This window comes from Oncorhynchus tshawytscha, linkage group LG04 (assembly GCF_018296145.1).
Source record: "Oncorhynchus tshawytscha isolate Ot180627B linkage group LG04, Otsh_v2.0, whole genome shotgun sequence".
Classification (NCBI taxonomy): domain Eukaryota; kingdom Metazoa; phylum Chordata; class Actinopteri; order Salmoniformes; family Salmonidae; genus Oncorhynchus; species Oncorhynchus tshawytscha.
Genome location: NC_056432.1, coordinates 19,573,348 through 19,585,710, shown reverse-complemented (window position 1 = coordinate 19,585,710; position 12,363 = coordinate 19,573,348). Strand labels below are relative to the sequence as shown.

The 12,363-nt window shown below is 43.1% G+C and overlaps 1 protein-coding gene across 1 annotated transcript; it reads left to right on the top strand.

Moving 5' to 3' along the window:
- The first annotated feature begins 40 nt into the window (after positions 1-40).
- On the top strand, positions 41-11,602 carry LOC112248195 (uncharacterized protein C9orf85 homolog). The gene is made up of 4 exons (XM_024417019.2): positions 41-284; positions 498-604; positions 8,351-8,464; positions 11,220-11,602. Exons 1-4 carry the CDS (start codon positions 183-185, stop codon positions 11,428-11,430), a joined length of 534 nt encoding a protein of 177 aa, XP_024272787.1. The 5' UTR covers positions 41-182; the 3' UTR covers positions 11,431-11,602.
- Positions 11,603-12,363: the final 761 nt, after the last annotated feature.

Sequence of the window (12,363 nt, the reverse complement as noted above, 5' to 3'; positions counted from 1 at the left end):
GATATTTCAATTAAAACAATACTATATTCACATGTGGATGTTTATGCTATCAAACGTTGATATTGAGATTTTGCAAAGTTAAATTGTAACTCTTTATTCGACGTCACTCATGACGAGGCATATTCTTCCGGGTTATTTTGTCGTGCCATGTGTTGTGGGATCTGAGTTCTGATTTTAGCAAAATGAGTTCTCAAAAAGGCAACGCTTCTCGCTCGCGAGGACAGAAGCACCAAAACACGACTGCTTACAAGAACGACAAATATGGAGCAAGTGTTCAAGTAAAGGTACGGTCTATGACTGACTGGCTAACGTTAAATAGCGCCGTCATTAGTACAAGACATGATGGCAGTATGTTAGCAAAACAGTTGGCTAGCTAGCAAACCATTTGGTTTCATTCTGTCTGTCAACTATGCCTACCATCCGTATAGATAATGCTGGGCTGATTTTAGGTCTGTTTTACTTTTCCCTGTGTAAATCTGGTGGTGATATTGTTGCAGATAGCAAACTCAAAGGTCCACGACGGGTTGTGCCAACGCTGCAAGGAAGTTATTGAGTGGAAAGTCAAGTACAGCAAATACAAATCCCTCACCCAACCCCGAACATGGTTAGTACGTTACACACACACGCACACACACACGCACGCACACACAAAATACATATGCACTCAGTATCGTTTGAGAACGTTTTGATCCAAGAGAGCCAAATCGAGGTGCATGCATTTACACCACGTATCTATGGTACGCAGTTTGGGTCTTTGCGTGTCAAAAAAGAGAACTCATAACAATTCTATTATAGAATGTTGTGTGTGCTGAATTTGCATGTGCAAGCCAAGCGCCACATCAACTATCAGTAGCACTGCCAACGCTGTACAAACAAGCACACACTGGTTGTTTTCAGGTTGGATATTCACACTTGAGCCAGACTCCAAATAAGTATGACAGTTGGAAAAATTGTGCACAACATGCACAGGTCTTATTTTCACGAATTGGACATTAATTTCCTTTCCAAATCTGTTAAACATGTGGAAATGTGAGCAGCATTTTGTATTCCCAGTTGAATTGGTTAAGGAGTGTAAACAAAGTGAGAACTTTTACATTTGAATTTCAATAGCTCCTTGGTCATGTGACCTACTGAATTCTGACAAGGTTCAGAATCTACACTCAGTGGGCCTACACATTGCACACCCTTTAGTTTGTCCATTGTCACCTTGCATGTTTTTACATTAATTTTTCAAACTGTAATTTCAACAGCTCCTTGGTCATGTGACCTACTGGACTCAACCAAGGTTCAGAATATCCACTGACTACCCTTCTATATTGCACACCCTTTTGTTTGTCCATTTTCATCTCACACAATTTTACATGAATTGCCTGCTCTGTTCCCCTGAAGGACAGTGTCACTTACACCCCTATTCACTTGGGCCTTCTCCCTGAGGCCTTCCTGACTTCCAGGCAGGCCCCCATTGACCTGGTGACCTCTGACTCCTGGCCTCTAGGCCTACACTCCCTGCCCTTTCCCTGAGCCTGAGAGTGTTTTGCTTACTCCCTGGAACTACAGACCTCCACACCTGCTCTCCCTACCCGGTCAACACCCCTCTCCCTTGGCCTTACATGGACCCCAAACTGTGCGCCATCGTGCATACATTTATTTTGTCCCTCTACACCAATCGCGATCACGACACGCAGGTTAAAATATCAAAACGAACTCGGAACCAATTACATTAATTTGGGGACAGGTCAAAAAGCATTAAACATTTATGTCAATTTAGCTATGTCAATTTGCTAGCTAATATGTCCTATTTAGCTAGCTTGCTGTTGCTAGCTAATTTGTCCTGGGATATAAACATTGTTGTTATTTTACCTGGAATGCACAAGGTCCTCTATTCTGACAATTAATCCACACATAAACGGTCAACCGAATCGTTTCTAGTCATCTCTCCTCCTTCCAGGCTTTTTCATCTTTGAACTTATATGGTGATTGGCATCTAAACTTTCATAGTATTGCTACACCGACCGGCAACACAGTTGTCTTTCAATCACCCACGTGGGTATAACCAATGAGGAGATGGCATGTGGGTACCTGCTTCTATAAACCAATGAGGAGAAGGGAAAGGCAGTACTTGAAGCGTGATCGGTGTCAGAAATAGTCAGGACTTTAATTTTAGCCCTTGGCAACACGCACGCAGCGCGAGTGGTGTGGTCAGCCTGAGTATAGCTTTCTCCCTGGAATTACTAAGACATCTATAGTCCCGCTGTCAGGAACCACATGCTCCTGGTAACCCGCCTGCTTATTCCCACTCAGAGACTTAAGTCCCCACTCCAACCTCTACAGCCCCCCGAGTCTGAGGTCCGAGGTAGTCAAAGTGTCACCAGGACTCTGAGTGCCCCCCGCCTTGGGAGGCCTCCTCGTGCACCTGGTGACACTTTGACTTCCACAGCGAGTCCCAACCTGAAACACATTCCCACCAGAGGATGGGCCCGGGCAGATGGGCGACCACCACCTAGCCCCCTACCTATCCAGAGCCCAATGTCTTACACCTTCTACCCACCTGAGCTCTCACACTCTGTCTGGCCCCTGGACCTTCTGCATGCACCTGGTAACCCGTAAGTAAAGGTGGAGGAAGAGGCCTTCCGTCCCCGACAAAAGCTTGGATCGAGGGCTGACTTTCAATAGATCGCAGTGAGTGAGCTGCTCTGCTACGTACGAAACCCTGACCCAGAATCGTGTTGTCTACGAGTGATTTAGCACCAGGTTCCCCACAAACATGCAGTGCGCATCAGGAGAGGGGCGGCAACTCATCCGGCCACACCCCAACCCCGTCACGAACGGCTCTACTCACCTGCCAAAAGAGACAGGCTGTCCCCGGCCAACCGAAGATCTGCGGCTCTACGGTATTGTTACGTTTAGGGGGGATTCTGACTTGGAGGCGTTCAGTTATAATCCCACAGATAGTAGCTTCGCACCATTGGCTCCTCAGCCAAGCACATACACCAAATGTCGGAACCTGCGGTTCCTCTCATACTGAGCAGGATTGCTAATGCAGCAACACATCAGTATGGTAAAACTAACCTGTCCCACAATGGTCTAAACTCAGCTCACGTTCCCTATTAGTGGGTGAGCAATCCATAACTCATAACACAATTCTATTATAGAATGTTGTGTGTGCTAGTGGGTGAGCAATCCAACGCTTGGTGAATTCTGCTTCACAATAGTAGGAAGAGCCGACATCAAAGGCGCAAAAAGGGATGCCGCTATGAACGCTTGGCCGCCACAAGTCAGTTATCTCTGTGGGAACTTTTCTGACGCCTCCTGCTTAAACCCCAAAAAGTCAGAAGGATCGTGAGGCCCTGCTTTCACGGTCTGTATTCATACTGAAAATCAAGATCATGTGAGCTTTTGCCCTTCTGCTCCATGGTAAGTTTCTGTCCTCCCTGAGCTCGCCTTAGGACACCTGTTACTGTTTGACAGTTGTACCGCCCCAGTCAAACTCCCTACCTGTGACTATCCCCGGAGCGGGGAGAAGCGAGCGCTCGCTCAGGGCTTGCCTCACCGGGTAAGTGAAAAAATGATTAGAGTAGTGGTATTTCACCGCTGGCCGAGGCCTCCCACTTATTCTACATCTCATGTCTCTTCACAGTGCCAGACTTGAGTCAAGCTCAACAGGGTCTTCTTTCCACGCTGATTCCGTCACGCCTGTTCCCTTGGCTGTGGTTTCGCTAGATAATAGGTAGGGACAGTGGAATCTCGTTCATCCATTCATGCGCGTCACTAATTAGATGACAAGGCATTTGGCTACCTCAAGACTCTTAATTATGTCTTTCTGTTTACACCCCGAAGGTGGTGTGAGTGTGACCGCGAAGGGTAGCATGCAACAGTCAGATAGCATCAAATTGACATCCAGTCGAATCACGTCCGGCGGAATCAGAGGCTTTTCTGTCTTACAAACTGGACATCAGTTGCAGCTACAGACCTTCAGGGGACTTAAACTTCTTCTTTTTTTATACTCCCAATCGACATCAAGTGCCAGTGCAATACTTATAGGATTGAAAACCAAATACCCGTCGCAGTATCTAGCGGCACCATCAACCGGGTGTCGGAAGAAGCAACAGAAAATAATCATCCCCTTTCAATCATTTACTTTCCCAGTCAGCCGCCTGGGACACAGCCATAGGAACCACCTTTACCAGCACTTTATCAATATTCCTCACTTCACATGAGGGGGTCACAGTCACCCCATGGGTGATTTGAGTCCGACCGCGACTGGTGGGTACGCTCCTTTTGAATTTAATCAAGTTGACATTCAGTGATCCATGCCCAGTAGGAACCTAGGCTTCTTCCATCCATTTTTTGGGTTCACAAAAAAATCGCTGGGTGTGGATGGTGCTACCCACATCAGGCGTAGGGCTCCCTCCCCAGGCAAGCTGGAGATACCTCTCCCCACTTCGTAGGGCATGAGCCAGATCCATGCAATGCCCTATCACTGCGGGGCCAATGTGTTTAGTCTCCACCTCGAGTCTAGTGAGCGTAGAGGAGACCGCCCCACCTACAATGTGTGGTGTCCCGCACTCAGGCAAGCCTGAGGCCTGGTAGTGTCAGCTAATGGTAAGGCACATGCCATCTCCACTACATGCTCCAAGGAGTGTGGGAGGAGAGCTCCCACATAGAATGTGTAGAGTCCCACACCCAGGCGGACCTGGGACCTGGCAGTGTTCATAACTGCTAAGCACATTCCATCTCTATTTAGTGCTCCACTGTTAGTGGGACCAGCCGAAACCAACGTTGGATTCAAACCTTTGCGGTTTAGAGTTAGCTAGGTATACAGGGGACGTGTGTTTAAATGTTTCACCACAGCTACTCTGTGATCCGACTGATGTCAGTAGTACACTTTCAGTCTCCCAGGACTTAACTCCACCCTCCCAGCCAAAGCCAGGGATGCGTTCGCGCCATCATTCTCTGGCTTCCTGTCAAGGTAAAGATTAGTTTACAAGAGCCCTACAGCAAATCATTGTCTGGTGGAACCGCCCTCACATTTTCATGCTTGACCAAAAGCCCCATATTCCAGGACCGAGAGCTCACAGGACACCACAACGCTTTCCAGGGCATGGGCCCCTCTCTCGGGGCAAAACCATTCCAGGGCGCCCTGCCCTTCACAAAGAAAAGAACTCTACCCGGAGTTCCCGTCAGCTTCTCCTGGATTGGTCAATTTACCTCACTAGACGCCTCAACCCGCCAGTCCGTGGACATTCTGAAAGTAGTTTGAGGTCAGTAAGTCACATGACCAAGGAGCTGTTGAAATTAAAACGTGTGAGAAATTAATGTAAAAACGTGTGAGATGAAAATGGACAAACTACAAAGGGTTTGTAATACAGAAGTGTAGTCAGTGGACATTCTGACATTCAGTTTGAAGTTAGTAGGTTACATGACCAAGGAGCTTTTGTTTTTCAATATTTCTAATATCATTAAATTCATGTGAAATTGCCTGAGATGAAAATGGACAAACTAAAGGGTGTGAAATGTGTTGGCCCACTGAGTGTACATTCTGAACCTTGTTTGAAGTCAGTAGGTCTCATGACCAAGGAGCTATTGTCATTTGAAAAATTAAATAAATAATTTCAAATAGTGTGAGATGTAAATCGATAAAAAAAAGTTTGTGCAATGTGTGTCTCTGCCATCGGGTTAGCTAGAACCAGTTTGAAAGTTTTAGGAGTAATGGTTAAAGAGCTATTGCAATTTGAATAATGTGATTTGTCACTATGTTGACAGTCCCTAACTGCTGTTGGTGGACATAAGGAAAACTACAGGTGAATATCCATCCTGAATCTGTCTTTACCTTGGTCCACAAACAATGTTTACAATACCGTGTTGGTAATAAGGCATTATTTGTTCCACCGCTACTTCTGGGGTAGCTAGCTAGCTTTAGCTTGGTACCTAGCTAGCACCAATACAACCAGCCTGAAAACAATGACCAGTAGAAACTGCAGTTATTTCAATATTCTTAGCAATGATTTAGGAATCCTTCTAAGTATTAGATAGGTAGCCATTTGTTGTTCGCCAATTGAAATTGAACTTCGGTTCATAAAAATAAATAACTAGCCAACTACTTAGCTTTGGGCAACATGGTTAACATTATAAGCAGCCAGCTAGCTTCATCTGGCTAGTGAGGCTGACCAGACTGGGTTATATGTTGTGAAGCTAGCCACAATAAGGAGTAGGCACAATAGTGGAATTTGCAGTTTGCCTTCTGAATAAAAGCACCTCTTTGAAAGTGATGCAGAATTTTACAATTGGTGGAGTCATGCCATATTTAGACTAGATAATGTAAAACCAGGTTGGAATGTGAAGCAATGAAATGGGGTATCAGTCTACTTGGTGACACCCACAGAACACAACTGTGAAGAGTTTATGCAAATATTACTGTTGTAGCACTTATCGTGTGACTGTGTGAAATCACCTCCCCAGTCAGTTTGTGTGTATTGACATTCATATTGCACTGTACAGCTTTACCTAAGGATTGGGTATCAGTCTACTCAATACCGAAGATATTTTTTCCCAACGTCCTCAGTTATCAGACTCAAACATGCAGTATTGTTATTCATCGGGACTCAATCAAATTTATTTAAAAAGCCATTCTGACATCAGCCAATGTCACACAGTGCTGTACAGGAACCCAGCCTAAAACCCCAAACAACAAGCAATGCAGGTGTAGAAGCACGGTGGCTAGGAAAAGCTCCCTACTAGAAAGGCTGGAACCTAGGAATAAACCTAGAGAGGAACCAGGCTGAGGGGTGGCCAGTCCTTTCCTGACTGTGCCGGGTAGAGATTATAACAGAACATGACCAAGATGTTCATAGATGACCAGCAGGGTCAAATAATAATAATCAGTGTTATAGAGGGTACAACAGGTCAGCACCTCCAGGAGTAAATGTCAGATGGCTTTTCATAGCCGATCATTCATAGCATCTCTTCCCGCTCCTGCTGTCTGTCTCTGGAGAGTTGAAAACGAAGGTTCAATACACCTAGTAGGTTGACAAATGTGGCTCAGTGAAGTTGTTTCAGAGTCCAGCAATAAGAGCTACAATGCTAATGTTCTCTGGGTGTCACGGAGTAGACTGATAACCCATGTTATCAGATCCACAATCTGTAGGTAAGGCTGTACAGTGAAATAAGTATGCCCCCATTACAATTCCAAAGTCTAATACATCCAGTGTGATTTCAACAGATTTTTTTGTCAAATGAACGAATAGTATTTGGTTGATTTTTATATAACATTCCAACCTTCTTTATTATGATATATTCAATTATGGCATTCTGTTTGTATTCATTTGCATCACTGTCAATGACATACTTTTATTTTAAAGGCTAACTACAAAGTCCACTATTGTGGCTAGCTTCACATAGATGGGTCTAACCACTAGGCTACCACTAGGCAGGGTAGCCTAGTGGTTAGAGCAAACCCCCGAGCTGACAAGGTACAAATCTGTCGTTCTGCCCCTGAACAGGCAGTTAACCCACTGTTCCTAGTCCGTCATTGAAAATAAGAATTTGTTCTTAACTGACATGCCTAGTTAAATAAAGGTAAAATTAAAAAATGTAATCAAATGAACTGTCTTATAAATTAGGTTACTTTAGATGGTTAGCTGGCTAACTATATAGCTACTGAAACAGCGTGTCGTTTCGCTATGTTTTTGGGGAAGAACGTGCGCAAGAGAACTTCACCAGCATCATAGCATACGTATTGATGAATTGTTATGACCAACATATGAAATACGAGTGATAGTGTAATAATGACATTTTAAAAAAGATGAACGCTTTGTGACGTGCAGAAATATTCAGGTCCTGATTGGTCAACAAGCTTATTTGACACGTCAAATAACGAGTGTATTTTTTTGACACGCAAAGACCCAAACGGCGTTCCATACATATCTAGCCCTACAAAGCTCGACGTACAGTTGATTGTTTTATATTTTAGATTTAGCTGACACTCTTACCCCAACCGTTTTACAGGAGCAATTAGGGTTAAGTGCCTAGATCAAGGTTTAGGGTTATTTTACACCTAGTAAAAGTACTCGGCAAATGACTACTTGTTTTAGCAGTACACGTCCCGTGTTGGAAGGTGTATCTGTAGACGGTTCTGATTGGAAAGTCGTCGTTTGCAGTGCCCAGGAAAGAATTAAATGCACTTGTTAGATGCTACCACTCCAAATCAAAACCAAACATGCATGTCCAATTTAATTGTTTTAGTAGGAAGACCAAGGGAAGCTTTTGGGGATATGTATGGGTGGAATGTTGGCTAGTGAAGGGGTGTGAGAGGAGGACATGGGTATTCAGGGAGTGTTTCTATGTGTTTCAGTGTGAAATGTTCTCAGAAGACCGTGAAGGATGCTTATCACGTCATTTGTAAACCCTGTGCCCTGAAGCTGGAGCTTTGTGCCAAGTGTGGGAAGAAAGAGACCATCGTAATTCCGTGAGTGTTCCTACTTCCTACACTATGGTGTATGTGTGAGTCTAAAGCCCACAAGTAGTGGGCTAAGCTGGCAGAGGTGTTGCTTGGGAAACAGGGATGTATGTTTCTACTGCTGTCTACTGGGTGAAAACAAATAGTACACATTTACCTTTAGTTATTACTTAGCTTACAATGAATATGTTCTCATTTAGCATGTAATTTGTTTTGAATGACCGCCATCAACACCATAATTACAGCGTTTCGACTATACAGAAGTCTTTGTCAGATAAGTCATGACACAGATTATTATGAAATGATTGTGAGAATTCTGGCCATTTTTAAATGGCCTTCAGTGGTGAAAACCCTTCGTGTTCAAGTACTCGTGAATTTGTTTGAGTACTCATGTTAGCGCTTTAAATCTGGATCAAATGAAATTTTATTTGCATGTCTATAGCACATTTCTTAAAACAAATGCATTTCAAGGTGCTTAACAAATAGAAAATAAATAAATGGGGGTGAAGGCAAAAAGTTCTGTTCCGATTACGAAACTTATTTTCACTGCACTTGACATGAACACATCTTAGCGTAAATGTAACCTAGTAGTAATCCCTAATAATATGAGTGCGTAGGGAAAACCGGGGAAATAGCCTGTCATTTTCAATATCGCCAATCAGGAACGAGCTAGAATCATGTGATTCACCGTGCACATGCTCAGTTTAGTTACAAAGTCATGTGAAGAGGCAAGTCACTGCCACGCTCAGCAAATTGTATTTCCCAAAATAGTTTTATGTTCAATAAAAATGCATTCATTCTTGAAATGCACATGTTAATTATAGGATATTTTTTAATGTTTCATTTTACCACAAACACTGTTACAACTGAGGGTCAATTGTAACATACTGTAACTCCTTGTTTGAGACAAAATTATGCATTCTGTTTGCTTTAAAATTATGATTACAGTTGAAGTCGAAGTTTACATACACTTAGGTTGGAGTCATTAACTCGTTTTTCAACCACTCCACAAATTTCTTGTTAACCAACTATAGTTTTTGCAAGTCGGTTAGGACATCTACTTTGTGCATGACACGTAATTTTTCCAACAATTGTTTACAGACACATTATTTCACTTGTAATTCACTGTATCACAATTCCAGTGGGTCAGAAGTTTACATACACTAAGTTGACTGTGCCTTTTTAAAGAGCTTGTAAAATTCCAGAAAATGATGTCATGGCTTTAGAAGCTTCTGATAGGCTAATTGACATCATTTGAGTCAATTGGAGGTGTACCTGTGGATGTATTTCAAGGCCTACCTTCAAACTCCGTGCCTCTTTGCTTGACATCATGGGAAAATCAAAGGAAATCGGCCAAGACCTCAGAAAAAAAATTGTAGACAAGTCTGGTTCGTCCTTGGGAGCAATTTCAGGTACCATGTTCATCTGTATAAACAATAGTACGCAAGTGTAAACACCATGGGACCACGCAGCCGTCATACTGCTCAGGAAGGAGACGTGTTCTGTCTCCTAGAGATGAACGTACTTTGGTGTGAATAGTGTTAATCAATCCCAGAACAACAGCAAAGGACCTTGTGAAGATGCTGAAGGAAACGGGTACAAAAGTATCTATATCCACGGTAAAACAAGTCCTATATCGACATAACCTAAGAAGCCACTGTTCCAAAACCACCATAAAAAAGCCAGACTACTGTATGCAACTGCACATGGGGACAAAGATTGTACTTTGGGGGGAAATGTCCTCTGGTCTGATGAAACAAAAATTGAATTGTTTGGCCATTATGACCATTGTTATGTTTGGAGGAAAAAGGGGGAGACTTGCAAGCCAAAGAGCACCATCGCATCCATGAAGCACGGTGGTGGCAGCATCATGTTGTGGGGGTGCTTTGCTGCAGGAGGGTCTGGTGCACTTCACAAAATGCATGGCTTCATGAGGGAGGAAAATGATGTGGATATATTAAAGCAACATCTCAAGACATCCGTTAGGAAGTTAAAGCTTGGTTGCAAATGGGTCTTCCAACTGGACAATGACCCCAAGCATACTTTTAAAGTTGTGGCAAAATGGCTTAAGGACAACAAAGTCAAGGTATTGGAGTGGCCATCACAAAGCCCTGACCTCAATCCCATAGAAAATGTGTGGACAGAACTGAAAATGCATGTGTGAGCAAGGAGGCCTACAAACCTGACTCGGTTACACCAGCTCTGTCAGGAGGAATGGGCCAGATTTCACCTAACTCATTGTGGGAAGCTTGTGGAAGTCTACCCAAAACGTTTGACACAAGTTAAACAATTTAAAGGCAATGCTACCAAATGCTAATTGAGTGCATGTAAACGTCTGACCCACTGGGAATGTGATGAAAGAAATAAAAGCTGAAAATCATTCTCTCTACTATTATTCTGATATTTCACATTCTTAAAATAATGTTGTGATCCTAACTGACCCAAGACAGGGAATGTTTAATAGGATTAGATGTGAGGAATTGTGAAATACTGAGTTTAAATTAATTTGGCTAAGGTGTATGTAAACTTCCAACTTCAACTGTACATCAATTTGTAGCAGACAAATCTCGTTGTTAGTATCACATTTTGAACTCAACTGACCAAGAAGTAAAACAAATGTGTTACAATTAATCCCGATCCACTGTTAGTTCAATAGGCCTTTGTATCTAAATAACAATGTGCTGTTGGCCCACTACTTTCAGGCTGTAAAAATCTAAAGGGTTACATTTTTCATGATTTTTTTCATTCTGCTTTCACCTAATAGGGTTGACAAACTGAAGCAGGAAGAGGAGGAAGACACCAGTCAAAAGAAGACAGGATGCACTCTGAGGAAGAAAGACTTAAATGAGTTTGACAATGAGGATTTTGGCAACTTGAGCAGTGACTATGAGGACTTTGCCAGTGACTCAGGTCTTGAGAATAAAGGAGGCAAGGCCCCTATCGCTGATGTGGCACATGTTAGTTTCAAAGACTAAAGACAGCCAAACCAAGACCACCATAACTGTACCTCTACTGTATTAATATACATTTCCTCTGATTATACATACTTTTGCATAGAAGCCTCTTCACTGTAGATTTCACCACTCTCATACAATAGCCTACTTGTATTTGGGGTTGGAACATTAAATGAACAAAGCCCACTTTCAATGAACTGTTTTGTAATAAGTCCTATGGGATATCAATTGTCATGTTTTGATAGGTTTAAGGAAGCGTTATCCTGTCGTGTTTTAAAGTACAATTGACAAGCATTATGGTGACCCCGCAGCATTTCCCATTGAAAAAAGATAACGAGTGCGTTTGGTAATTATTCAGACCTTGACTCTTTCCACTTGTTACGTTACGGCCTTGTTCTAAAATGGATTAAATTGTTTTCCTCCCCCTTAAATCTACACGCACTACCCCATAATGACAAGGCTAAAACAGGTTTTTAGGAATGTTTGCAAATCCATAAAAAACTAAAATGGAAATTTCACGTTTACAGAAGTATTCAGACCCTTTACTCAATACTTTTGTCGATGCACCTTTGGCAGTGATTACAGCCTCGAGTCTTCTTGAGTATGGTGTTACAAGCTTGGCAGACCTGTATTTGGGAAGTTTCTCCCATTCTTCTCTGCAGATCCTCTCATGCTCTGCCAAGTTGGATGGAGAGCGTCGATGCACAGCTAATTTCAGATCCTTCAGAGATGTTTAATTGGGTTGAAGTCCGGGCTTTGGCAGGGCCACTCAAGGACATTGAGACTTGTGCTGAAGCCATTCCTACATTGTCTTGGCTGTGTGCTTAGGGTTGTTGTCCTGTTGGAAGCTGAACCTTCGCCCCAGTCAGGTCCTGAGCACTCTGGAGCAGGTTTTCATCAAGGATCGCTCTGTACTTTTCTCTGTTCATCTTTCCCTTGATCCTGACCAGTCTC